Source organism: Lithobates pipiens, unplaced genomic scaffold, assembly GCF_037356315.1.
Source record: "Lithobates pipiens isolate NorthernLeopardFrog02 unplaced genomic scaffold, aLitPip1_a1.2 Scaffold_25, whole genome shotgun sequence".
Lineage (NCBI taxonomy): Eukaryota > Metazoa > Chordata > Amphibia > Anura > Ranidae > Lithobates > Lithobates pipiens.
In genome coordinates, this window is record NW_027507787.1 from 14,150,734 (window position 1) to 14,178,019 (window position 27,286).

The following is a 27,286-nucleotide window of genomic DNA, read 5'->3' on the forward strand; positions in this document are numbered from 1 at the left end:
AGATGGATGGTGATACGTTCTTCATCTGTCCAGCTGTTCGGATTTGATGGGATCAACTGAAAACTGACATGCTGTCCGGTTTCATGCGGTCTTCCCATAGAGATCAGTGGCACTCTGATAGGTCTGTCTCTGCACAGTGAGCAGAGACGGACCTGTCATCCACCGGCTCAGCGGGGATCAGCAGAGTAATCTCCCGCTGAACTTGTGCAGTCCTCTGAGCGGATCCACCCCTGTGAAAGGGGCCTTAAAGATTATTTAAAGCCAAAACCTTTTTTTTTGTAAGGCCCCTTTCACGCTGCCGCAACTTTTACCGCAAGGGAATGCCTGTGTAAACTTGAGGAATATGGACTTCAACTCGCATCAAAGTCGGACCATAGTAGTACAGTGACTACTTTGAAGTTGCACAGATATGAATGGTTATCATTGGGAACCATGGAGTATGACTTGTCACGCGACTCTAATGTCCAAAGTCGCAGGAAAAGTCACACAAGTGGGAAAGGGGCCTTATCTCTGTTTCATTATGGAGATTTGCCTTTACTTCCTGTCCTCTAGACCCAACAGGAAGTGAGGCATTATAGCGGAGGTCCACCCTAAAATGGACCTCCGCTCATCGGAATCCCCCCCCCTCCGGCGCCACAATCGGCACCTTTCAGGGGGGAGGGGGGTGCAGTTACCTGGATAATCCAGGTAACTGCACCCACTTCCGGGCTAGCTCTCTGCGGAACGGGGCGTACGTTACGCCCCGTTCCGCAAGCGCCCGCCCCCTTCAGCAAGTGCCCCGCTGCCTGCTGGGAAACACACAGCTCCCAGAGGCAGCGGGGACCGTCCGGATTGCGCCGCGCGGCTCGCGCAAATGCGCAGTAGGGAACCGGGAAATGAAGCCGAAAGGCTCCATTTCCTGATTCCCATACCCAAGATGGCGGCGGGACCCGGCAGCCGAGCGAGCGATCGGCTTCGGGTGCCGACATCGCGGGCGCGCTGGACAGGTAAGTGTCACTATTTAAAAGTCAGCAGCTGCAGTATTTGTAGCTGCTGGCTTTTAAAAAAAAAAAAAAAAAACGCGGAGTCCCGGTGGACTCCCGCTTTAAGTTAAAAAAATGTCTTGCATTTGCAACCACTTTAATAATAATCAGTTTCCCTTCACTTAGTACGTTGTCAAAAGTATCTTTAAAACACAGTAAGCTATTAGAGAGTTATTAGAGATCTAGAAACATGCTTTACTTATAGTAAATGACTATATATATTGGTGACCACAGTCCTGTATTGCATTCGAACCACTTTGCAAAGGTCAGTGGAAAGCACACATCCATCAAACCAATTTATCGGTCCAGGTCAATGGTGTGCAGCCTTACAATTGTCTCTTTTTGCTGAGCTTAGAGAGTTCATACCCTTGAAATGCTGAAGAGGGTCAGTATATGGCAGAAGAAAAAGTGTTGTTCCATTTCAGAAATTATATCTGCAATACTAAAGGAAATATATTGTATCTTTTTAGTTGCAAAATGGTTGATGTGAGTCCAGAAGTGTCTCTTTTGTCTCACAGAATACACAAATCTGTAACACTTTGGTCTACTTTTGGCACCATAGAGTACGTTCTTAAAGCATTCAGTGAGCCTCAGAATTAATGAAAATTGCCCACAGCCACCAATCCACCTAGACACTTTTGGTATCCACCTAGACACTTTAGGGGAGATTAGAGATTTAGGGGAGATTATGTTTCATGAAAATACACCGACTGGAATAATTTCTATTTTGAGCATTTTATTTTAACTGGTATTGGCCTCTTGCAGTTCCTGTACAGTAGAGCTCAGCTGTAATACCACGTACACACGACTGGTTTTCCCATCGGAATAAACTCCGAAGGTTTTTCCAACGCAGTTCCAACAGATACACGCGATCACACCAAAGTCTGATCGTTAAGAACGCGGTGACATACAGCACGTACAACGGGACTAGAAAAAGGAAGTTCAATAGCCAGTAGCCAATAGCTTCTGTCTCATACTTGCTTCAGAGCATGCCTCGTTTTTGCCTCGTTAAAACATGTTCTATTTCTAGGTCCATCAGAATTTTTGGAAAAAAAGTCAGATGAGGCATACACACGATCGGAATATACGATGAAAAAACTTCCGTCTGACTATTTCTGTCTGACATTCCGCTTGCGTGTATGCGGTATAAGAGGTTGAAGCAGCCAATCATCTGTGCTGCAGTGCTCATTTACTAACAAGGGATTCGTAAGAGACAGCTCAGTGAGATGAGCACATTAGTGTGCATCTTATTTCTGTGGACTAATGCTTGGATTACAGTGTATATCTAGGAAATTAATTATCAGCATCCTCATTTATACATAAATCAAAAACATAACAATAGTAATAGTGTAACTTTTATGATACCACAAGTGTCTAATACAGACAATCTGTTAATTGATCCATAAAAATCATTACAGCACAACCCAAAACCAATTAAAAGAGAAGAATAATAAACATACATACTTACCTAGGTGAATGCGGCATCAGTCTGGTGCTGCATCTTTCCTCCGCCACCTCTAAACTAAGAACTGATCGATAAAAGACTGCTGATCACTCAGTTCTTGGTCTTCAGTGAGCAAAGGGCCAGTGACTGTCAGTCACCAGCTCTGTGCTCTGCCCCTCCAGAGGGGGCGGTATCGGTTGACTCATCGGTGTGCTCAGAGGCTGAGCCAGCTGACGGTCAGGCATCTGGGTGGATCCCAACATTAAAGTCAGGATCTCTCCAGAGCCTAGACATCTGAGTGACATTAGCCAACAGCAGTCTTTAGCCCGCTGTTGGCAGAATACGGGTCACAAGGGTGCTGAACAAAGTGCACTCCTGTGACCCACAGGAGAAGTAGGGCCAAAAGAGCTTAAGCTCTACTTCACCTTTAATAAACCAGCGGATATCCCTAGTCTAGATATATGTAAAGGTGTTAAATAGATGGTATAGTGGTCGCTCTTTATTATGCTCTTATTTAACATGTTTCACAGAACAACGTTTGCATTATCAGGAATAAAAGGAGAATAAAATATATTTTTTCAAAGAATCTAGATCAGTATACTATCTCTTCAACCTTTTTTATAAAATATATAGAGTTTGGGATTTAGAGGCTGTGCGTTCTTGTGTGATTCACATGCAGTTCTGTGCATTGCAATTTCAGCCCATTCATTTTGAATAGGCTGAAACCGCACCACACCAACAATAGTGCATGCACTACTTTTAGATGCTCACTGCAACTGAATCACATGATACCTCTGTACCATGTGAGCCAGTGGAGGCAAACGCACTGCATTTGCAACCTTTGTTTAAGGTGTCATTTTTGGTTGAACTAGGTAGACTTGAGTCTTTTTTCAACCTGAGTAACTATGTAACGTAATATTGACACCTACTGCATATTGCTACTGCAGTGCATTTTGAATGTGGTGCTGGAAACTTGAACGGAAAAGTTATGACACCAGAGATTGTTGATCCAGGGAAAATATGATTGCCTTAGGGCAGTGGTCATCAACCCTGTCCTCAGGGCCCACTAACAGGCCAGGTTTTATGTATTACCTTGAGGAGATGCAGACTAGAATACGGCAATCACTGATCAGCAAATGATATCACCTGTGATGTATTTCAGTGATCTTGAAAACCTGGCCTGTTAGTGGGTCCTGAGGACAGGGTTGAGGACCACTGCCTTAGGGGATCAGGATGGAATTGTTTCTCCTGTTGAAGCAAATTAAACCATGCGTCAAGGATTGTATGTTGTATACTTCTCCTTTCACTGGTCAGGCACAGGTTGGGGGAGGGAAAGACCTGTAGATGTAATTTACTAGCGGCAGAGAAAAATCCGGTCTTCTGTCCTGTCAGACAGGACTGGGCTGTGGGACAAATCTCAGAACTTGATGGACGAAAACACAACTCCGTTGGTAGGTAAAAGAGCTCCTACAGTATATATGCATTTACTGATTTGCCTGAAGTTCCTTTTGCAAAGTTGAAATTGTGATCATATGTGTGTTTGTGACCATGTGCTAGAAACAACTCAACAACAGCATGCACATTACCACACTTCACATGTTCACACTCCTGTGTATGCATATTTACTAAAATATGATACAAGACATAAGAGTTGCCTTTATGCCTTTTACGTTTGTCTGTATATGAGTTGAATTCTGACTAGGTGTTAAGATCTCAACCACATAGAACATACATTTTTTGCAGTCAGAAATACTCTGACATGAGGGAACAGTGAGGTTCCATATATTGCTCTATAGGTAGCGGAGCCAAAATATGAAATGATCAAAAATGGCTACTACCATTTATATGTAAAATTACAAGCTATATACTGTGTCTTGAAAAAGTATTCACACCCCCTTGAAATTTTCCACATTTTGTTATGTTACAACCAAAGACGTAAAAGTATTTTATTGGGATTTTATATGATTTACCAACACAGAGTGGCACATAATTGTGAAGCGGAAGGAAAATGATAATTGGTGTTCAAATTTTTTACAAATAAATATCTGAAAAGTGTGCATTTGTATTTAGCCCCCTTTACTCTGATACCCCTAACTAAAATATAGTGCAGGGGTAGGGAACCTTTTTGGCTGAGAGAGCCATAAACGCCATATATATTTTAAAATGTAATTCCGTGAGAGCCATACAGTATGTTTAAAACCAAAAAAAAATTTCTAATCGATTAATCGACTAATTTCAATTATAACGGTAATATCCACGTCATCTCCCCCACTGTAATATCCACATCTCCTCATACGATTGTCTGCTTGCTTACCACTACACAGGCAGGCAGATCCACGAGCAGTTGAGGTGGGTGATGATGACGTCAGAGCACCGCTCACCTAGGCCACAGCCGGGTGTACCAAGATGGCCGCAGCTCCGGAGCTAGGCCGAAGCTGCTGCCTTTCCTATGGGCTCAATCCACGGATCGGCACACCACGCAATCCGCGGATTGAGAGGTGAGAGCCAGATGCAGCCATCAAAAGAGCCACATCTGGCTCGAGAGCCATAGGTTCCCTACCCCTGATCTAGTGGAACCAATTGCCTTCAGAAGTCACCTAATTAATAAATGCAATATCACCTGTGTGTAATTTAATTACAGCTGTTCTGTGAAGCCCTCATGGGTTTGTTAGAGAACCTTAGTTAACAGCCAGTATCATGAAGGCCAAGGAACACACCAGACAGTTCAAAGATAAAATTGTGGAAAAGTTTAAAGCAGGGTTAGGTTATAAAAATATATCCCAAGCTTTGAACATATCACGAAGCACTGTTCAATCCGTTATCTGAAAATGGAAAGCGTATGGCCCAACTGAAAACCTACCAAGACATGGCCGTCCACCTAAACTGACAGGCCGGGCAAGGAGAGAATTAATCAGAAAAGCAGCCAAGAGGCCCATGGTAACTCTGGAGGAACTGAGGAGAACTACAGCTCAGGGGGGAGAATCTGTTCACTGGATGACTATTAGTCCTGCACTCCACAAATCTGGCCTTTATGAAAGAGTGGCATAAAGAAAGCCATTGTTGAAAGAAAGCCATAAGAAGTCCCATTTGCAAGAAACCATATGGGGGGATAAAGCAAACATGTGGAAGAAGGTGCTCTGGTCAGATGAGACCAAAATTTTACTTTTTGGCCTAAAAGCAAAACGCTATGTGTGGCAGAAAAGGGACAATGCACATCACCCTGAACACACCATTCCCACCGTGAAACATGGTGGTGACAGCATCATGTTGTGTGAAGCTTTTCTTCAGTAGGGACAGGGAAGCTGGTCAGAGTTGATGGGAAGATGGATGGAGCCAAATACAGGGCAATCTTAGAAGAAAACCTGTAATGCCGCGTACACACGACCAGACTTATGTCCGACAGACTTTCGAAGGAGTTCTGCCGGAGTTCTGACAGAGTTTAGACGGACTTTCCGATCGAGCGGACTTGGCCACACACAATCACACCAAACTCCGACGGATTCGAACGTGATGACGTACGACTGGACTTGAATAAGGAAGTTCATAGCCAGTAGCCAATAGCTGCCCTAGCGTCGGTTTTAGTCCGTCGGAATAGCACACACACGAGCAAATTTTTCGGTAGGAACTGGGTCCGGCAGAGTTCTGGCGGAAAAATTTGAAGCATGTTCCATTTCTAAAGTCTGTCAGACTTTTGCGAATCAAAAGTCCGTTGCAGCCCACACACGATCGAATAGTCTGCCGGAATCATTCCGTCAGACTTTGGATGTTGAAAAGTCAGCTCGTGTGTACGGGGCTTTAGAGTCTGCAAAAGACTTGAGACTGGAGCAGAGGTTCTCCTTCCAATAGGACAATGACCCTAAACATACAGCCAGAGCTACAATGGAATGGTTTAGATCAAAGCACATTTATATGTTGGAATGATCTAATCAAAGTCCAGACCTAAATCCAATAGAGAATCTGTGGCAAAACCTGAAAAATTGCTGTTCCCAGATGCTCTCCATCCAATCTGACAGAGCTTGAGCAATTTTGCAAAGAAAAATGGGGAAATATTTCACTCTCTAGATGTGCAAAGCTGGTAGAGACATCCCAAAATACTTGCAGCTGTAATTGCAGCGAAAGGGGGTTCTACAAAGTATTGACTTAGGGGGGCTGAATACAAATGTACGCCACACTTTTTAGATATTTATTTGTAAGAACATTTTGAAAACCATTGATCATTTTCCTTCCACTTCACAATTATGTGCTACTTTGTGTTGGTCTATCACATAAAATTCCAATAAAATAAATTTACGTTTTTGGTTGTAACATGACAAAATGTGGAAAATTTCAAAGGGTACGAATGCTTTTTCAAGGCACTGTATAGTAGACCGTTTTACCATTGCCACGTGTTAATGAGATTATTTACATGTAAATTATTTGTATAAAAAATATAAAAATAGTTTTCTATAAAAAAAAAATGTGTTGTATTATTCACTGATGAGAAACTACACTAAACCAGTTCTTGCAAAACTGAAACTTTATGCAGACACCCCTTTAGGTAGGGCACTCATTTTCTTATGATGTTTCAGTTTGCTCTGATCACAAAATGTGCTCATGTGTTGGTGGGATGGATTCAATCGTGGAGATTTACTAAAACTGCTGCACACAGAATCAGGTGCAGAGGTGCATAGTACAGGCATACCGCACTTTTAAGTACACAATGGGGTTTATTTACTAAAGCTGAAAAGTGCAAAATCAGGCTCACTTCTACATAGAAACCAATCAGCTTCCAGGTTTTATTACCAAAGCTTAATTGAACAAGCTGGCATTAGAAGCTCATTGGTTTCTATGCAGAAGTGAGCTGATTTTGCACTTTCCAGCTTTAGTAAATAAACCCAATTGTGTACTTAAAAGTGGGGTATGCCTGTAGCTAGTAATCAGAGTCTAGGTTGTCAAAGCTTAATTGAACAAGCTAAACTTAGAAGCTGATTGGTTACTTACTATGCGCAGCTGCACCAGAATCTATGTGCACCAGTTTTAGTACATTTCCCCCCAGTGCATTGGCTATTTTAGAAAATATTTAGCAATCTCTATTTATCTGTTTATTTACATGTATTTAATTCATACATCCCAAGGCAGTGGAATAGCTCTTACAGTCTGTTGTGGATTTCTCACCTAATCCTTTGCTATGGTGAACCATTCTCTCTGACAAATAAAAACGCCATCTGTTGTACTTAGAGTTCCCTGAGAAGCTTCTATTTATTCCTCTATCTCTTAAATAAGGTCATTTTTATTATATCTTTCTATATCAACGTATTTATATAGATAAGCTTTACTAACACAATCACACTTTTTGATAAGCCATGGCTTTTACTTGTACCCCGGTAGTCATTGCATCCAAGGTTTGGATATTTGGAAAAAGAAGTTTAAGCATTGTATAGTGTGGATCGTAGTTAAATCACGCTTTTGTTTGTTAATACAGAATGGCTTCACACCACTTCACATTGCCTGCAAGAAGAACCGGACTAAAGTAATGGAGCTTCTCCTGAAGCACGGGGCATCTATTCAGGCAGTTACCGAGGTAAATGACAACATTGCTGTAGGCATTTGTAATAAAATAAAATAAATTCTGTACATTTAGGGAGATACAGTGAAAAATATATATTTTGTATCTATCCGTCTATAAATGTAGCACACCTTTGCTTTGTCTTTTTAGGTCATGAAAACTATAATTTTTCAAGTACAAGACACTGGGCTGCTATAATTAGATTTATTTTTCCACTTCCAATTTGTGATTTTATTTTGTAGACACCATTGGCATAATGTATTCAAATTTACAAATAAAGGTGTAGATGTAGCCCATAGCCACCAGTTAGGGTCTAGCTGTCGTGCGGGTTAAAAGGCATTTTTTTCATCATCCTTGTGCCACAGTATGTAGCCTACTTTTTTTACTGTCATTTTTAACCACTTGCTTACTGGGCACCTAAACCCCCGTCCTGCCCAGACCAATTTTCAGCTTTGAGCACCTCTGGGTTTTTTATTTTTTGTTAAAAAAATTTAAAAAGACCAATAAAAAAAAAAAAAATACAAAATCGTTTTATATTTTGGCACTGATGTGCACTAATAGGCGGCACTGGTAGGCACTGATGGGGGGCATTGGTGGGCACTGAGAGGTGGCACTGAGAGGTGGCACTGATGGGTGACACTGATGGGCGGCACTGATGGGCGGCACTGATGAGGCACTGATTGGCACCACTGGTCGGCATTGATAAGTGGTACTGATTGCTGGCACTTAAGTAATGTGGGCACTGTGGGCACCGACATTTGGCACTGATTTGTGGCACTGGCAGGCACATAACACGCTGTTCCTCTTTGGGACCGATGTCCCTGCAAACAGAAGCTGGTGATTGGCTTTTTTTCTTCTCACGCTCAAAGCGTGAGAATAAAATAAAAATGATTACCGATCCTCTGTTTATATCACGTGATCAGCTGTCATTGGCTGACAGCTTATCACGTGGTAAGGGGCCGGGATTGGCCCCTTACTCGGGTCAGTGATCACCCGAGTCTCATTGACTCAGGTGATCACAGCAGACGCCCCCTTCAGGGGGGCTTGGCGGGGCTGAAAAGGGGAGGACGTCAATAGGCAAAGCAGATCCGTAGCCGTCATTTGGCTATAGCGTGGATCTGAAGTAGTTAATTATCTATATTCATGTCTACTTGACATACTGGATGTCTTGTGTACCTAAATTTTGGCTAAAAACTCATTTTTCATATCTTGGGTGGGGTGGAATAGGGTTTAACTTGCTGTCATGGTTTCACGTTTCTGGATCATAGCTATAGTAGATTGTTCTTCAGAATATACAGAGAACTTACAGGTAACTAAAAAGTAGTTTGACTGAAAATCCAAAGTTTTTTGAATGGAATTACTCTTTAGTAAAAGTATCTAATATTCAATAGTAACCTATACAATTTCAGCTTTAGGCTAATAAGATTGGTTACAGCAGTGTTTTTTTTTTTTACTGCTTGCTATGAGGTATTGAATATTGCACATTGGGGGTTATTTACGAAAAGAAAATCCACTACAAGTGCACTTAAAAGTGCAGTCGCTGTAAATCCGAGGGGGACAAATAAAACAGAATTTTAGACTGCACATGATTGGATGATAAAATCAGCAGAGCTTCCCCTCATTTCAGATTTACCCCTCAGATTTTCAGAGACTGCACTTGCAGTGAAAAGTGGATTTGCCTTTCATAAATGACCCCTATTGTCTCTTATTTTATTTAATAAAGACCATGAAGAGGTTACTTTAACTCTGGGGAAAAAAAAGTTGATTCCCAACTACCCTATAGTTGTATAATTGTGTGTTTTTCCTCCTCCATAGTCTGGACTGACACCAATCCACGTTGCTGCCTTCATGGGACATGTCAATATTGTATCCCAGTTAACGCATCATGGAGCGTCACCTAACACAACTAACGTGGTGAGTGTTTGTATTTTTCACATAAAGTCTTTAAGGAGGTATATGTAAACTGACATTGCTTATCTCCCTTTGAAAATGGCAACTGCCTGGCTGTCTCTGAATTCAGTCCATTGTGTCGCAGACCCCGAGCAAGCATGCAGCAACTGAATTTAAAGTCAAGTCAAAACACCTGATGTATACATTTGCTTTTGGTCAGAGACTCCCAAAATTAAGCCAATTGAATCATTATGACAGTCAGGAGATACTGACAATGAATTTGTGATATCAGCTTAGTGCACACGTGTGGGTGGGAATGAGCATAGAGTTCAGATTGTTTATTCAGATATACTCAGGGAAGAGAGCAGACACCTTACTCTAGATACAGGTATACCCCACTTTTAAGTACACAGTGGGGTTTATTAATAAAGCTGGAAAGTGCAAAATCAGGCTCACTTCTGCATAGAAACCAATGAGCTTCTAACCCCAGCTTGTTCAATTAAGCTTTGGTAATAAAACCTGGAAGCTGATTGGATTCTATGCAGAAGTGAGCCTGATTTTGCACTTTCCAGCTATAGTAAATAAAAGCCATTGTGTACTTAAAAGTGAGGTATGCCTGTATTTGCTACTGCTGATAAAAAAGAACGTTTGCTTTCTAATAATTAGCTCAACTGCTCCAAAGAAAAGTCATACAACTTTGTGATTTGGAAATGAATGAAAGATCATATCTTCTCAGGTATGATTACATTTACTACCTCCTTTTGGATGACTTGTTTTTGGCCATAGTACTAGCACTAATATGCCATGTAAGGTGATTGAGTGATATGCATCTCTGCCCAGGACAGCAACAAACTTTACTTTAATCTCCCTAGCGGTAATCCCGAGTCTGGCTCGGGCTGGGATTTTAGTTCCACGAGCGGTAACCCCGAGCCAGACTCGGGATCGCATCGCTGGATACAGGGAGGACACAGGGAGAAGTTACATACCTTGTCCCCTGGATCCAGCGATGTGCTCCGCGCTGTGTGATCGAGCCATCCTCCGCTCGATTCACACAGTGCCGAATGCCGCTGAGCTCCGTTCCCTGTGACGTTATGACGCACGGGAGCGGAGATCGGCGCCAAATTCAAAAAAGTAAAAACACACAAAACACACACAGTACTGTAATCATAGAGATTACAGTACTGTATAAAAACATTACACACCCCCTTTGTCCCTAGTGGTCTGTGCAATGCCCTGCATGCACTTTTATATTATAAATACAGTTTTTTCTGCCTGGAATTTGGAGATTGTCCATAGCAACCAAAATGTATCCCTTTTTCAGTGTTTTAGGATTTGATTACATTATTGAATAATTGTTATTATTATTTATTATATTATAAACTTTATCATACCCGGGATGTCTGCTAGACTCTGGTTTGAACAGATTTAAGAGAGTTATTCCTAAGAATTACAGGACTACAATATAAAACGCCAAATTTCCATGCAAAATAATTGTACCGCTTTCAGCACCTAAAACCAGAACTAATCGTACTGCCAGGGAGGTTAAACTAGACACAATTTACATATCAGAACTTAGTTTTATCTAGCCAAAACATTGATCGATAAGAAAAATCAGCCTACCTTCTTTGTTGCCATACGGATAAGGCAGTGCAGATTTTCACATCCTCGGGGAGTTGTGGATATAAGGCCGGGTTCACACTGCTGCGGGGGGAGATCCGGATGTGATTCGCACCGCAAATCACATCCGATCTCCGTAGTGATGCGAGTTCAGCCATAAAGATAGTATGGCTGAATTCGCATCGCTCCCGCAGCAAACTCGCACGGGACCCTTTTTTTGGTCCGCAACAGAATCGGATCGCATGGGGGTTCACACCATGCGATCCGATTCCTGTGCGAGTCGGCAGATCGCACTGCGATATGCGGACGGATCTGGGGGTGTCATTAACATATCATTGACACTCCCAGCCGTCCGCATAGGGCAGTGTGAACTGCCGGCGGGAGTAATGCGATGCGGGAAAACGCCGCGGATTCGCAGCGTTCCCGCATCGCAGCGGTGTGAACCCGGCCTAAATAAGTAGGCATTGTTAGGCCAAATGTGGTAAGATTCAGGTTCAGTTTAGCTAAATAGATTAAAAATAAAAATGTCCTAATTTTAGAATTTGAAATGTTGGGTGACGAAAAGTCTAAACTATTTTTAATTCCGTTGCAGTACTTTTTTTTTTGCACAGATAACTTTCATCATTCTCGTTTCCAGTGAATTTTTTAGGTCAGCTTTTTTTGGCTGCAGGGATTACAAATTGCTTTAGTATGAAGCTGCAGAAAGGCACAAGAGTTTTCACAATGTTATGTTTTAGGAAATTGAAAAAAGCCATTTGATGTAGGATATTGATTTTTTTTTTTTTTTTTTTTTTAGTAAGCTGTTTCACTGATGAGTCCTCTGCATTTGTTGTAATATTAGATCTGAGGATCCCAAGAATAAATGACTTTCTGTTATTGCTGCAGCTGTTTTGTCCTGAATATTTGTATATGGTCTGGTGACTAATAAGTAGCAGTGTGGGAACTGATTTCCACTACTGATTGCGGTCAGTTTCCAGGCCATAGTGAAAAGTCAGATTTGTAGGTGGGAGAAATTCACTTCTGTTTATAAACCCAGACCAAGTCATTGACGTCCGTTTCTCTTTCTTTAAAGGCAAAGTATAGTCAATTTTCAGTGAGTGCATATTTTGTACACTCCCAAAAAGAAGGTAAAAAATCTGGCTATGACTGTCCAAAACTCAGTCCAAAATGTTTACAAAAATAGATAAAAAATGGGTCAAATGAGTTGAAAACAGTTGGGATCTCCTTCAGTTCACTCAAATATCTTGTAGATAATATTCCACTGTGAAAACTGAAACCCAAATATGGTAAAGTGAAGGCTTGTATGCATTAGTGGAGTGCTTATAGAGCAGGGATATGCAATTAGCAGACCTCCAGCTGTTGCAGAACTACAAGTCCCATGAGGCATAGCAAGACTCTGACAGCCACAAGCATGACACCCAGAGGGAGAGGCATGATGGGACTTGTAGTTTTGCAACAGCTGGAGGTCGGCTAATTGCATAACCCTGTTATAGAGAATTGGTTTGGTGTTCCATATCTTGAGGCGCCTCATTTTACACTGCACATACTTGTTTTCAAAGCACTCAACTTTATATATGATAAGTAGAGAGGATGGTCTGTAATAAGCCAACCTAATCTATGCCTGTCTCCAGTTGTATTAGTGCTGTGGGGATGAGAGTCCACGTAATAACTAGATGTGCATGGCAACGTTGTAATAACACAGGGCTAGCTCTGCATCCAGAAATATGTCCATATCATTGCATCTCATGCATAATGTAATGGTATAAAATCCCCACAAATGGCACAATGACAATATCAGGCATAGAGGGGCATAACTCCCAAGTATAGTGTCAAAAGCCATCCATCTGTAGCTGCACAGGGGTTAATTTACTAAAACTGGAGCGTGCAAAATCTGGTGCAGCTGTGCGTAGTAGCCAATCAGCTTCTAACATTAGTTTTGTTCAATTAAGCTTTGACAAAAAAAACTGGAAGCTGATTGGTTTCTTTGCAGAGTTTCACCAGATTTTGAATTTTCCAGTTTTAGTAAATCAACCCCACAGTTTTCACAGGTAGGAGGCCATTCATGAGCCATGAGATAGTGGATGGAACACAAGCAATACTAATCAGTTCATATAGTTCTCTATATTTTGAGTTATTGTTTACATTTTGTAGATTACCCACTAAAGCAGGGATATGCAATTAGCGGACCTCCAGCTGTTGCAGAACTACAAGTCCCATGAAGCATAGCAAGACTCTGACAGCCACAAGCATGACACCCAGAGACAGAGGCATGATTGGACTTGTAGTTTTGCAACAGCTGGAGGTCCGCTAACTGCATAGCCTTGCACTAAAGACATGGTAAATTTACTTTCACCATCAGTTTACCTCTGTTTCACAACTGGTAAGATAAGATAGCGATCACATGATTGGCAACTTATAGACTTGCACTATAAGAAGGCGCAGTAAAGCAACGCAATTGCGTAGCTCTGCAAAGCTGGAAGCAGAGTCTATGTATTTAATAAGCAAATATATTTCTCTGTCCCCATGTTGGACTGTCCTGGTGGCATATACCACCCGAGGTGGCCAATTTTTGTGCTCGCTCCTCCTCCCGCATGTGTACGGTCAGCTCAGTGATGCAGAGCCTTTTAAAAGTGTAGGTTCAATGATACTGAGTAAAAGTCTCTGCACTGCCAATGTGCATGTCACAGGTAGATGCAGTGGGCAGCAGAACTGTGCTCAGTGATACTAGCCTGTGTGAGAGGTACAGTGGCTGGACAGGGAGCTTACCAATCTGTACTGAGGACGGAGAGTCCACCATGGACATTCTGGTCTTAGTGCAGTTACCCCTACCCCAGCCCCAGCTATGCCTCCATGAGTGCCATCTGAGGTGACCAGCTCAACAGCTCTCATTGGCGGCAAGGTTTTGCCCTCATGTACAAATAAAATTACTAACGATAAAAAGAACAAAGGTTTGTAAAACACTAACATTCACTGTGCGCATTACGATCTGACTGTACTACTTAAATATTCAATCAATCTGTATCCTAGCAAGTAGGCCCTTGTATTGTTATTGGTAGATCTAAAGGTTGATCATGCAATCAGATGGTAATGTGTGTGTTGAGTTTAACACAGATTGCTAACATTATTTACATCTGACTGATCTCATTTATATACAATCATTGCACATTGAAAAGTCTATTTGTTCCCTTTAAACTGCCTTTTGATAAATGGTAAACCAGGATTAAAATGAAGTTCATACATCTCTTCCTAATTGTTCTAACATGTTATCCGCAATGCTGTTACATAGATTCCATACAATTCAGCACAGTTTTACTTCCCTATTGCTATCTATAAAACAGTATAGCAGCGTTATAAGCTAGTAAGCAGTGCATACTGTCATAAACGCATACATATAACAATTATAACATAAAATAATTGCGTGCAATTACTGAAGCAAGCAGATTCATTACAGTCATCATTTTTGTACTAAATGTTGGAAAATGAAAAGAATGTAATTACAATAGACAATAAAGACACTTACTGCTCAGGCAGTTGATACATGGGGCCCACTGTAATATGAGACAGGGGCTAATTTATATTTTTTGAAATGTTGCAGAGAGGAGAGACTGCGCTGCATATGGCCGCCAGAGCTGGCCAATCAGAAGTTGTCCGATATCTTTTGCAAAATGGAGCTCAAGTAGAAGCTAAAGCAAAGGTAAGTCAGAAAACAGGTTGATTGTTCCCCAAAAAAAATTTGCGCTGTTTAGAATATGCATTTGGGACTAAAAAAAAACATTTACTATAGTGGAATAAATTACTCATTACTGACCCAAGCATATTTTTTTCCAGCAACAGCTTATTCATTTAATTTGATGCACGGTAACATCCGGCCCATCTTTAAGGCAGGGCAAAAGGGGCAGCTGCCCTGGGCCCTGTCATTGTTGTGGGGCCCAAAGCATCTGCCCCATACTTGCCAACGATCCCAGTTTAAATTCCCTTGAAGTTTCAGCCCTGTGCTGTGTCCTGATATCTCAGTGTGAAGGGATGTTACTAATGCTGCTCAGCTTTGCCCTATTGTTGTGTACAGATGACTCACCTGCAGAGCCTGTGTTTACATGTAAATAACCGGAATTCATATGTAAATAGCGGCTGCATTACTAAGTAAATAGCTGCGGCCAGCAGAATTGATATGTAAATAAAGGCGGCATTCATATGTATGTCATGCTCTCCTGCAGCGAGGAGATGATGTGCTGTAATCTCTAACAACCAATCAGTAAGCATTATTACTGTACAGTAATCTCTAGCAACCAATTAACAAGCAGAAATTATTTGCTGTAACCTCTAGCAACTAATCAGTCAGCCGTAATGTATGCTGTAACCTCTAGCAACCAGTCAGTAAGCAGTAATGATATGCTGTAACCACTGGCAACCAATCGCATTTGCTGCCTGATCTGATACAGTAAACTGATTTGGAGTCTAACTGCTATTTATTGTATGTCTCAGAGCAGGCGGAGAATGAAATTGCATGGAGGGGGGCCCAAGAAAATTTTTGCCCAGGGTCCAATTAATATTAAAGACGGGCCTAAGTAACATCACAGATTTTCTGATACCTGCCTACTTCACTGCTTTTTGTGTTGTGTCTTGTCACCAGTCAATACACAATGCAGAGGGTATTTGTGTAAGGAAACAATTTAACCACTTCTTTACGTGATTTTAGTAATAAACTTACCTTTAATAACAGTCTTCCATTCAGGTATTGCCGGCTGTTGATGTCCCAGGCAGAGTGCATTTCGTATCACTCCGCCTGTACTAGGAGGCGGTGTTATACAGGAAGCATCAGTTTATGCAGCTCTGTAGCCACTTGCTTTCTCTACCGCCGGCTTCCTGGACAACGCTGATGCTCTGGGACGGCGGGTCAGCAACCCACAATCTGGGCTTGCCAACCCGCCATTAGAGAGAAGGAGGTCGAGGGCCACATCAGAGGGCTCCGCGGGCCACTGGTTGGGCACCCCTGGTCTATACCGTAGTATACTGTGAGGCACGAGAGGTGCACTACCTTGTTTGTGGAACCAACTGGGAAAAGAATTGTCTTTAACAATTTGTGTTTCCCTTTAGTACCTTATCAGATTTGTTCCTTCTTTCAGTTTAAACAAACCATATAATTGGTTGCGGTGGGGCAGACACTTCCCAGTAGGATTTTGTCCTGATGTATATGTTTTCAGCTGACTCAGTAAAAATAGTATAATAATTGTATCTTTTCACTAAGTATTTGCTAAGGTTTTTGAATGTCTAACCATCCTGCCATTCTTCATCTCTGTGTTCAGGATGATCAGACACCTCTACACATATCAGCTCGACTGGGAAAAGCAGACATAGTTCAGCAATTACTCAAGCAAGGAGCCTGTCCAGATGCAGCAACAACATCTGGCTATACTCCACTGCACCTGGCTTCAAGAGAGGGACATGATGATGTGGCTTCTGTTCTACTTGACCATGGGGCATCCTATTCCATAGTCACAAAGGTCAGTTACTATTACTTAAAAATGTACTTTGAGATGTATATTTTCCTCAACTCGTATCACCATGGAAACTGGCAATACAACAACTATCATTGAGCGAGAGACATCAATTTAGTACCATATCCTAATACTGATAAGGACTGTGTACCTTTTTATAGCTCTTCCAAAGGTTCACACTAAAATAATAGAATGATCATCTGATCTTTAATGTTCAGATTGTGGAGCATTTGTAGGCCTACAAGTGCCCATGATATCTCCTGTTTTAGCCTGCCTGCAGACATTTCACTGCCAATCCCTATTATCCCACCAACAGAGCTCCCTATTCTATCCCAAAAGGCACTCTCAAATTTGTCTGATGTAAACATACATGTTTATGCGGCAATTTGTTCATAAAACACTTATTTTTACATATTCCTAACAAGCAGCATATGTGCTTTAATACAAGATCTCAATATCTGTGTAGCTTTAGGCACTGTGGAGCAATTAATCCATAAAGTTCACTGCAGAAGCATTGAAAATCATTCAAGTCAGCTATGCTCCCCCTCCCAGAGTTTATATTTGAGATGGGTAAACTGAGTGAGCGGAAAAGGCTTTGAAAATAACTTCAGTACTTCTGCTGTAAAATTTAAGAGTAAATTACTCCACAGTGTCTGCAGTTACAGAGGTGAGCAGTGGCTTGTTTTTTACAGCTAGTTTACTGCTGGTTAAAGCAGACCTTCTCTCACCTTTACTACTTCATTGCATCTTACTCCTCCTCTCCCCTTTTCAGCAAATATTTTATAAGTGGGGATTCCTTTTTCTGAAAAACACAGCCAAAGCTTCTGCCTCTCTCACCTAGGCAAGAATAATGCCCCCTCCATCCTCCTGAGATACCCACACCGTGCATCCCAGGAGGCTTTGGGGCTACATAGAACACACAATGCCCTGTAGAGCATCAACACGGGGGGAGGGGGGGCATATGCTAGGATCCAAATGAGACAGCCGGCCTTCTGAGGACATCAGAGAGGAAGATGATATTGAGGGAAAAGCATGTGCCTGCTTTTGGTGAATTACAGCAGGACAACGCTGGATTGCCTCTTGGGTGAGTATACAATATTTTAGCTCAACCCAGTGGACAAGGTAAGAGGGGAAGACCAGAATTAGCTCTTCAAGGTTCGATAGTAAATGTGCCATGTTTGTGCCCAACTGCTGTGCCTGCTAGCAAGGTCTCAGTTTCCTATTGCTGAATTTGTTACATATTGCACAGTATGAAAAATGCAACTGGAGAGGTAAGATGTGTGTTCATGGCTTGATAATGGCAGAGGCATAGACTTTGGCAGAGAACTCCATTTACATAATACCTGCATTACCTGTAAACATGCACCCACTGCTAGATTTTTCATTCATTTTATATTACTCAAAATACAGCAGATGGAGCTGATAGTGCTTTGGCTGGCTGCACAGTGGCTCTGGCATAATCCTGGCAAGTGAGGCTGTGAACTGGCTTCTTTAATTCATAAATGTAGCCAGTGGATGAACCAGCCCACAAACATCTATTCATGTTGGAAATATCAGTTTTTACTGGCCTGACTCTTTTATGGAAAAACAAATTATGGATGAATAAAAACGTGAAGTAGTGAGCAAACATGCAAACCGGTTTAACCACTGTTAAAACTCATATTTACAGAAAGGATTTACTCCTCTACATGTTGCTGCAAAATATGGGAAGCTTGAAGTTGCTAAACTACTATTACAAAAAAGTGCATCTCCAGATGCTGCAGGAAAGGTGGGTATAGACTTATGTCATTGATTGGCTCCATCATTTAGAAATATCTTTTACCAAGTACAAACAGGAGATGGCAGTAGTGTGTGAAAGATTTCCATCAGTGCTGGCATGACACCTAAGCTGGCCATATGCAAAAAGTTGGCAACCTTTCAAGGAAAGCTGCATCCTTCAAAAATCATTTGCATAAAATATCAGTTAGATTAATTACCAATAGTTTTCCTTGGAAAATAAATGTGCATAAAATAACCAACTTATTTTTTTTTCGTGTTGAGCAATCCTTTCTTATTAAAGGGGGTTTAAATGATCAAATGTGTGATTAAATAATCACCTATTATTACCAGGTTAATGACTTATTACCTGTATGGGCAGCATTAAATCCCAGCAGACTACAGATTCATTCAGAAAATCCTTTCCTTTCATTTTCTGTCGGTGTGGTGTTTAACCAGTGTGTGTCCCTGTTGTGGCCTAGTGCAGAGGTTCAGGAGATGAAGATCTACCAATTGTTTATTTATCTTAAAGGGAATATAATGGTAGCAAAGGCATGACAAAGGATTTTAAGAGCACCACAGTTTAGTAAGAGAAACAGCACAGCAGTAGCTGCCTACCTTGAGGCTCTGTTTGTCTGAGACTTTAGACACAGGGCTAAGATAAGGGATGAGTGACTGGAATAAGTTATTTCTGTGTGTGTGTTTAAACTAAAGTTTGAGCTACTGAAGTCTGTAAACAACATGTTTCTTTTAACAGAGATGTTAACAACCTGTAAATACATGGAAATGTGCTTAAAAAATAGCTCCAGTCAGTAAAAAATGTTTTTTTAAGTCAGCAGCTACAAATACTGTAGCTGCTGACTTTTTACTATAAGGATACTTACTTGTCCAGGGATCCTGCGATGCCGGCAAACCAAGCTGATTCGGCATTTTAGATAAGGGAAACTGGTAGTGAAGCCTTTAGGCTTCATAGCTAGTTTCCTACTGAGCATGCATGTCGCTCTGTGCTTTCTGAATTGTTCCCCCTCTCTTCTGGGACTTGTGTGTGTCCCAGAAGGCAGTGGGGGGGGGGAGGGGCTGGAAATGTCGTAGATCGGCAATCTTACCTGAAAGTGGGAGTGGGTACCTATCAAAACCAGGTACCTGCTCAGCTCCACCCCCCGACTCCCCCTACCCAAAAAGTGCCGAATGTGGCAGTAGGGGGGGGGGGGGGGTGCAAACAATGGAGCCCCACAAGAAAATATGTGCTTTGCAAAAATTAGGGCAAACCAACAGGTTTCCTTTAAAGTGTTTGTAAAGGTTGTGATAGTTTTTTTAATAACATGTTATACTTGCTTGGTCTTACACAGAGCAGCCCCGATCTTCTTTTTGGGTCCCCCGTCAGTGGTCCTGGCTCCTCACCCCTGCTGAGTGCCCCAAATTGCAAGTCTCTTGCTCTGGGGGCACTTGAGCAGGCTCGCTCACAAGCCACACTCCTGTGAGTGGTCATTGTCCATTTACACACACAGCGTGGCACCACTCCAACCTGTTCTCTCTTCACTGGCTCACTGGCTGTGTTTTACAAATGTGTGAGCCAATGAGGAGAGAGACATCCGGGAGAGCTGCTGCTTTAATGCACATCACTAGATAAGTATAATGAATAGAATGCATTAAAGTAAAAAAAACTTCTGTCTTTAGAACCACCTTAAAGTATACTTAAGGGCAATTTTTTTTAAAGTTTGTATAGAGTGGAGGGGGATTAGGACACTCATCTGTCTTTTATTGCTATCTGTGCCCCTGTTAACCACTTAAGCCCCGGACCATTTGGCTGGCCAAAGACCAGAGCACTTTTTGCGATTCGGCACTGCGTCGATTTAACTGACAATTGCGTGGTCATGGGACGTGGCTCCCAAACAAAATTGACGTCCTTTTTTTCCCACAAATAGAGCATTCTTTTGGTGGTATTTGATCACCTCTGCGGTTTTTATTGTTTGCGCTACAAACAAAAAAAGAGCATCAATTTTGAAAAAAAAAAAACATTATTTTTTACTTTTTGCTATAAGAAATATCCCCAAAAAATCTATAAAAAAAATTATTTTTCCTCAGTTCAGGCCGATATTTATTCTTCTACATATTTTTGGTAAAAAAAAAAATCGTAATAGGCATATATTGATTGGGTTGCGCAAAAGTTATAGTGTCTACAAAATAGGGGATAGTTTTATGCCATTTTTATAAATTTTTTTTATTAGTAATGGCGGCGATCTGCGATTTTTTATCATGACTGCGACATTTTGGAGGACACGTCGGACAATTTTGACACATTTTTGGGACAACTGGCATTAATACAGCAATCAGTGTTATTAAAAATGCATTGATTACTGTAACAATGTCACTGGCAATAAAGGGGTTAACACCAGGGGGCAATGAAGGGGTTAATATGTGTCCTAGGAAGTGTTCTAACCGAACGGGAATGTGGACTGTGCAGGGAAGCTAACAGATACTCTGTTCATACTCTGTTCTCCACTCAGAGAACCAGAAACTGTGTGTTTACACACACAGTTCCAGGTTCTCTGTGTGCGCCGATCGATCGCGGGAGCCCGGCAGTGATCGAGACCGCAGGGGCACTCTCATCGGCTCAAGGGATGAGCGGGGGCGCTCACGCCCCTCCTAGTGGCCACAGGGCGAAGCGACGTAACATAACGCCATTTTGCCCAGCCGTGCCATTCTGCCGCAGTACAGCTGCAGCGGCTGGTCGGCATGTGGTTAAGGAGGTTCACCCTCTCTATTTGTCATGTTTACAGTTATCACAAAAAGTGAAAGAAAAGACCAAATTTTGGGCTGTCCCCAAAATATTAATAAAGGGAACATTTTTCAGTGGCAACAATAGTTCTGGTGGCCTTGGTGGCAACCAGGGATTCCCTCACTTTGAAGTTCCTCTTACTTCTTGTTGTGGCTATGAGACAGGAAGTGAAGGGAATTTTATGAAACGGGTCATAGAATGCAGTTTTACTCTAAGACCCCTTTCACACCACCCTTTGCTTCGGCGGTAAAACGCCGATATTTTTAGCAGCGTTTTACCGCCGGATTTGCGGCGGATTTGCAGCGCATTTCGGCCGCTAGCGGGGCGCTTTTACCCCCCGCTAGCAGCCACAAAAGGGTTAAAACCGCCGGCTATACGCCGCAATAGCGGCGTTTTGCCTGCGGCATTACAGCGTTGCTCCATTGATTTCAAGGGGAGCAGCGGTGAAGGAGCGGTAAACACACCGCTCCTTCACTGCTCCAAAGAAGCTGCTGGCAGGACTTTTTTCTGACGTCCTGCCAGCGCACCGCTGTAGTGTGAAAGCCCTCGGGGCTTTCACACTACACACAATGGTGCAGCTTCTTTAGGACGGATTGCAGGTGCTATTTCTAACGCTATAGCGCCTGCAAAACGCCCTGGTGGGAAAGGGGTGTTACTCGCCTATTCCCAGTAGCACATACTTTACTCATCTTAAGGCCCGTACACACAATCTGAAAATCAGATGAAAAATACTGCTTTCGATGCAACTGTACTATAATTGGATCATTAGTATAGAGCTTTTGAGAGCCAATCATGACAATTCATCTGATATTAATTGACCGGACAAACAAAAATTTTTCCTCATACGATACCAGATCGGACGATTTTCGTTTAGTCAGTACAGTTGTCATCCGAAAATACAATACATTACATTACAACACATGACATCACTTCCGATTTTTTTTTCTGTCGTTCAAGAATTTTCATGACTTTAGTAACCTATTCAATTTCCGACTTGCAACTATTAAGTGAAAAAAGTTGTACGTTCTGTCGTATGAAATTTGGATTGTGTGGACCAATAGTCTTTATTCCTGGCAGCTAGAATATTTATTCCTGGCAGGAAACCAAGTATATGTGTCTGCATTAAAGTGAACTTGTTGATTTGTCCTGCATTGGAAAACATAAATTCACTTTAAAGCTTCATCTCCTTGCTCAGAAAATGATTGCAATATATAAACATTCAGTATTTCCTATCGTAATGTATATAATAATTTCCCATTTAATAAAGTATTCTGAATCATAATATCCACTTATTCATTTTGTAAAAAGTATTAAGTTATGATCTATACTTCCTTACTCAGTAATAGTATGACAGTACATATTTTCTAGTGTTACTTTTGTAACTACTGAGCATACATTGGCAGCATAGGCATAGGCATACTTCACAGAACTTCTAGTATGTCACAGTGTTAGTGATAACAATGGTTGTTTTTGCATGTGTTTTTAGACCGGTCTAACACCACTGCATGTTGCGGCGCACTATGATAACCAGAAAGTGGCATTGCTATTGTTGGATAAAGGAGCATCCCCTCATGGAGCTGCAAAGGTAAATAACTCAAAATTTCATAATGTTTATACGCAATAAAATCATGTTCTGACATCTAATGATCTTAGTAATATACAATGAATGATTAAGAAATAACGCCCTTTTTTTTTATGGTAAATACATAATGCAGTAAGATGTATAGGCATATACAGTGCATTCACAAAGTATTCAGACCCCCTTCACTTTTTTAGATTTTGTTAGGTTTCAGCCTGATACTACATATGTTTAAATTCATTTTTTTTTCTCATTAATCTGGACTCAGTACCCCATAATGACAAAGTGAAAACAGGATTTTAGAAATGTCTGTGATGAACCTATTAAAAACTAAGAAAACTTAAATACCACATATGCTTAAAGAGGAAGTAAACCCTGATGGGTTTTATTTCCGTCCTTTGCCCCTGCAAACTAAAAGCATAATGTGCTGGTACGCATCGCATACCAGCACATTATGTGACACTTACCTGCAAATGAAGTCCACACCATCCCCACTGTAGGCTGCATCCATGTTTGCCCCTCTTCCTTTTGGGGCCGCAGACTCTAGCTGGAGCTGCATGATGTCACTCCCATACATGCACAATAGCCACTATAGGACATTTACAATTCTCACTAAGCCAGGCCTGTGTTGTCTTGGCTGTGTCCTTAGGATTGTTGTCATGTTAGAAGGTGAACCTTCAGCCCAGCCTGAGGTCCTGAGTGCTGTGGAACAGGTTTTCATTGAGGATATCTTTGTAATTTGCTTGATTCAGCTTTCCCTCAACCCTGACCAGTCTCCCAGTCCCTGCTGCTGAAAATCATCCCACAGCATGATGCTACTACCACCATGCTTTACTGTTGGGATGGTATTGGTCAGATGTTGAGCGGTGCCTGGTTTCCTCCTGACATAATGTATAGAATTGAGGCCAAACTCTTCAATATTGATATCATCAGACCAGAGAATCTTGTTTCACATAGCCTGAGAGTGTTTAAAGTGTTTTTTTGCTAATTCCAAGCAGACTTTCATGTGTTTTGCACTGAGGAGAGGCTTCTGTCTAGCTTTTCTGCCATAAAGTCCAGATCGGTGGAGGGCAGCAGTGATGGTTGTCCTTCTGGAACTTTGTCCCATCTCCACACAGGATCTCCGGCGCTCAGTCAGGATCTTGGTCACTTCTCATACTAAGGCCCTTCTCCCCCAATTGCCCAGTTTGGCTTGGCGACCAGCTTTTGGAAGAGTTGGAAGGTCTTGGAAGGTCGGGCCAAACTTCTTCCATTGAGAATAATGGAGGCCACTCCGCTCTTGGGAACCTTCATTGCAGCAGAAGTTTTTTGTAGCCTTCCCCAGATCTGTGCCTTGCAATAATCCTGTTTCTGAGCTCTGCAGGCAGTTCCTTTGGCCTCATGGCTTTTGCTCTGATACAGTATTGATTGTCAGCCGTGACCTCTATATATACACACAGGTTCATTTTTTTAAGTACAGTGATACCCTTGGTTCACAAACTTAATTTGTTCCACGACTCAACAATTTATTTATTTTGTTTTTGAACCACAAAAATATGAAACTAAGTACAGTACAGTATGAAGAGAGAGAACACTAACACTAACCTTGCTTGAGATGACTTCTGGCATGGAGGAAGGTGGGTTCTTGTTACCTTCTTTAACACTCTGCACATTCTTGTCACCTGCATTACCGCTCTGCACTTTCTTTTCAACAACATGCTTGCTCTGAACAGTTTTGTCACCTTTATAACTGCTCTGTATTTTCTTCTTACCACCATGCTTGCTCTGAATTTTCTTTGGAGCCATACTGGATGTCCGGTACAGTACAGTATGTGATAAAAAGCTTTCCAGCAAGTGTGCACAGGGATGTACAGTACAGGACTGTACAGTATGTGCTAAAAAAACACACCAAAAAGCTTCTCAATACTGTAAGTGTCTTCACAGTACACTTTCAGTGTCTCTCTGTGACCTAGGGTTACCACATCATCCCTTTAATCCAGGACACATATTAATTACACAGGTTCGGAGGCCGATTTAATACAGATAAGGCAACAAGTGAGTTTAATAACCACCTTAACCCCCCTAGCGGTAATCCCGAGTCTGGCTCGGGTTGGGATTTTAATTACAGGAGCGGTAACCCCGAGCCAGACTCGGGATCGCATCGCTCGATGCAGGGGAGGACACAGGGAGAGTTACTTACCTTGTCCCCTGGATCCAGCGATGTCCGCCGCGCTGTGCGATCGAGCTGTCCTCCGCTCGATTCACAGTGCCGAATGCCGCCGAGCTCCGTTCCCTGCGACGTTACGGCGCACGGGAGCGGAGAACGGCGGCAAATTCAAAAAAGTAAAAGTACACAAAACACACACAGCACTGTAATATTACAGATTACAGTGCTGTATTACAAAATTACACACACCCTTTGTCCCTAGTGGCCTGTGCAGTGCCCTGCATGCACTTTTATATTATAAATACAGTTTTTTCTGCCTGGAATTTGGAGATTGTCCATAGCAACCAAAACGTGTCCCGTTTTCAGTGTTTTAGGATTTGACTACATTACTGAATATTTTTTATTATTCTTTATTATATTATGAATTTTATCATACCCAGGATGTCTGCTAGAATCTGGTTTGAACAGATTTAAGAGCGTTATTCCTAAGAATTACAGGACTACAAAATAAAACGCCAGATTTCCATGCAAAATAATTGTACCACTTTCAGCACCTTATGCCAGACTGAATCATACCGCCAGGGAGGTTAATCAGCCACAGAACTTGTGTAATGAATGTGTGTCCTGGATTAAAGGGATGATGTGGCAACCCTACTGTGACCGTGATTTCACCTACAGGAAGTCGCAACTGCGTGTCAGAGCAGGGAACATGGCCGCGACTCATGTTCGTGAATCGAAGCAGGGTTTGCGTACCAAAGCAACGTTTTGTGAACTCTTCTGTTTTGGGAACCAAGTTGTTCAGGAACAGAAACGTTTGTGAACCAAGGTATCACTGTAAATATATTTTTCTCCATGCTGGTTCCATACATTGTGGCCTGCCCTTTTAGAACCCTGAGACGGTTGATCGGTTCTTTGTTATCAGCTGGAATGTGTCATTAGGATAAGAAGCTCTACTGACCTGTCATTGTCAGTTATAGTGTGACTAATGATTTGGAATGTATCTGGCATTCTTAAAATGTGGTCTGTCGATTGGAGCATGCTAATCTGATATCCTCTGAGGTGGAGAGTATGTCCATGCTGACCTATAAATGGAAGATGCAAGTAGATGGTGTATTAACAAGTTGTGCCTGTGTATATGTTCTGTATGTGTATATACTGTACAGTATATATAGTGAGGATTAGCTTCAATTGGTAGCACATTATGGTCACAGCCACTTGCTTCCTACTTCTTAGTAAGGGCTTTTCTTGCCCAATATTTTTAAAAGAAATTCAACACAGTTCCAGAAATCAAAATCAATGAGTTCCCTTGCACAGATTTATCAAACGGATCGTCATCCTTCTGACTTACACAAGCAGTACTGCCATTCTGATCTTACCCTTTAGGCTCTTGTTTGTCTCTTACAGACAGTCTTCACACAAGTTTTGTCCATACAGCTAGCCACCCCTTACTGCTCTGGCCCCCATCTGTACTGCTAGGCGGAGCCCACCGGACTTCTGGTCTGTCTCCTGGGGTGAAGTCCAGAACCATAGTTAGGTCTCTACTAAAAATTCAGCACACAACTACCTAATTATTGTGTTGGTGGTTCTGAAAACTAGGATCTAGAATTAAAGATTTTGCCCCTCCCAGATCTTTAAGAAATCTCTGGACTCCATGTCCCAATCCAGGTTTTACCAGCCAGTGAGAAAAAAGTGTACTCCATGTGAGACAAGCAGCCCAAATCCTCTCAGCCTGCCTGGATGACAATCTTGGGTGATACAAAACCCCTTTTACACCATGGCACTGTCTATGTCTATGTGTATATGTATACTACATATATACACACACACAATTGGTGCTAATTACATAGGGGACAACCACTAATCTATATAACAGTATTCGGCAATCAGTTAATTTTGGAATGGCAATGTCTACTGTGTTTTGATTTAATAAGGGTAATGTAATTTTGAATGTAACTTTGATCAAACAGCTACTAAAGTTACCCCCTGCTGCTTAACCAGTGATGCGATCCATGCT

General features: G+C 41.9%; 1 protein-coding gene across 46 annotated transcripts in view; it reads left to right on the plus strand.

Moving 5' to 3' along the window:
- The window catches only part of ANK3 (ankyrin 3), a 906,473-nt gene that overhangs the window by 713,042 nt on the left and 166,145 nt on the right, over positions 1–27,286 (plus strand). For 38 of the 46 annotated variants that reach the window (XM_077454076.1, XM_077454078.1, XM_077454087.1 and 35 more), the window contains 6 exons: positions 7,928–8,026; positions 9,827–9,925; positions 15,114–15,212; positions 16,822–17,019; positions 18,683–18,781; positions 23,034–23,132. In XM_077454076.1, coding sequence (XP_077310202.1) covers positions 7,928–8,026; positions 9,827–9,925; positions 15,114–15,212; positions 16,822–17,019; positions 18,683–18,781; positions 23,034–23,132 — 693 coding nt within the window. The remainder of the gene's footprint in view (positions 1–7,927; positions 8,027–9,826; positions 9,926–15,113; positions 15,213–16,821; positions 17,020–18,682; positions 18,782–23,033; positions 23,133–27,286) is intronic. The other 8 variants (XM_077454086.1, XM_077454089.1, XM_077454088.1 and 5 more) reach the window with 1 other exon arrangement.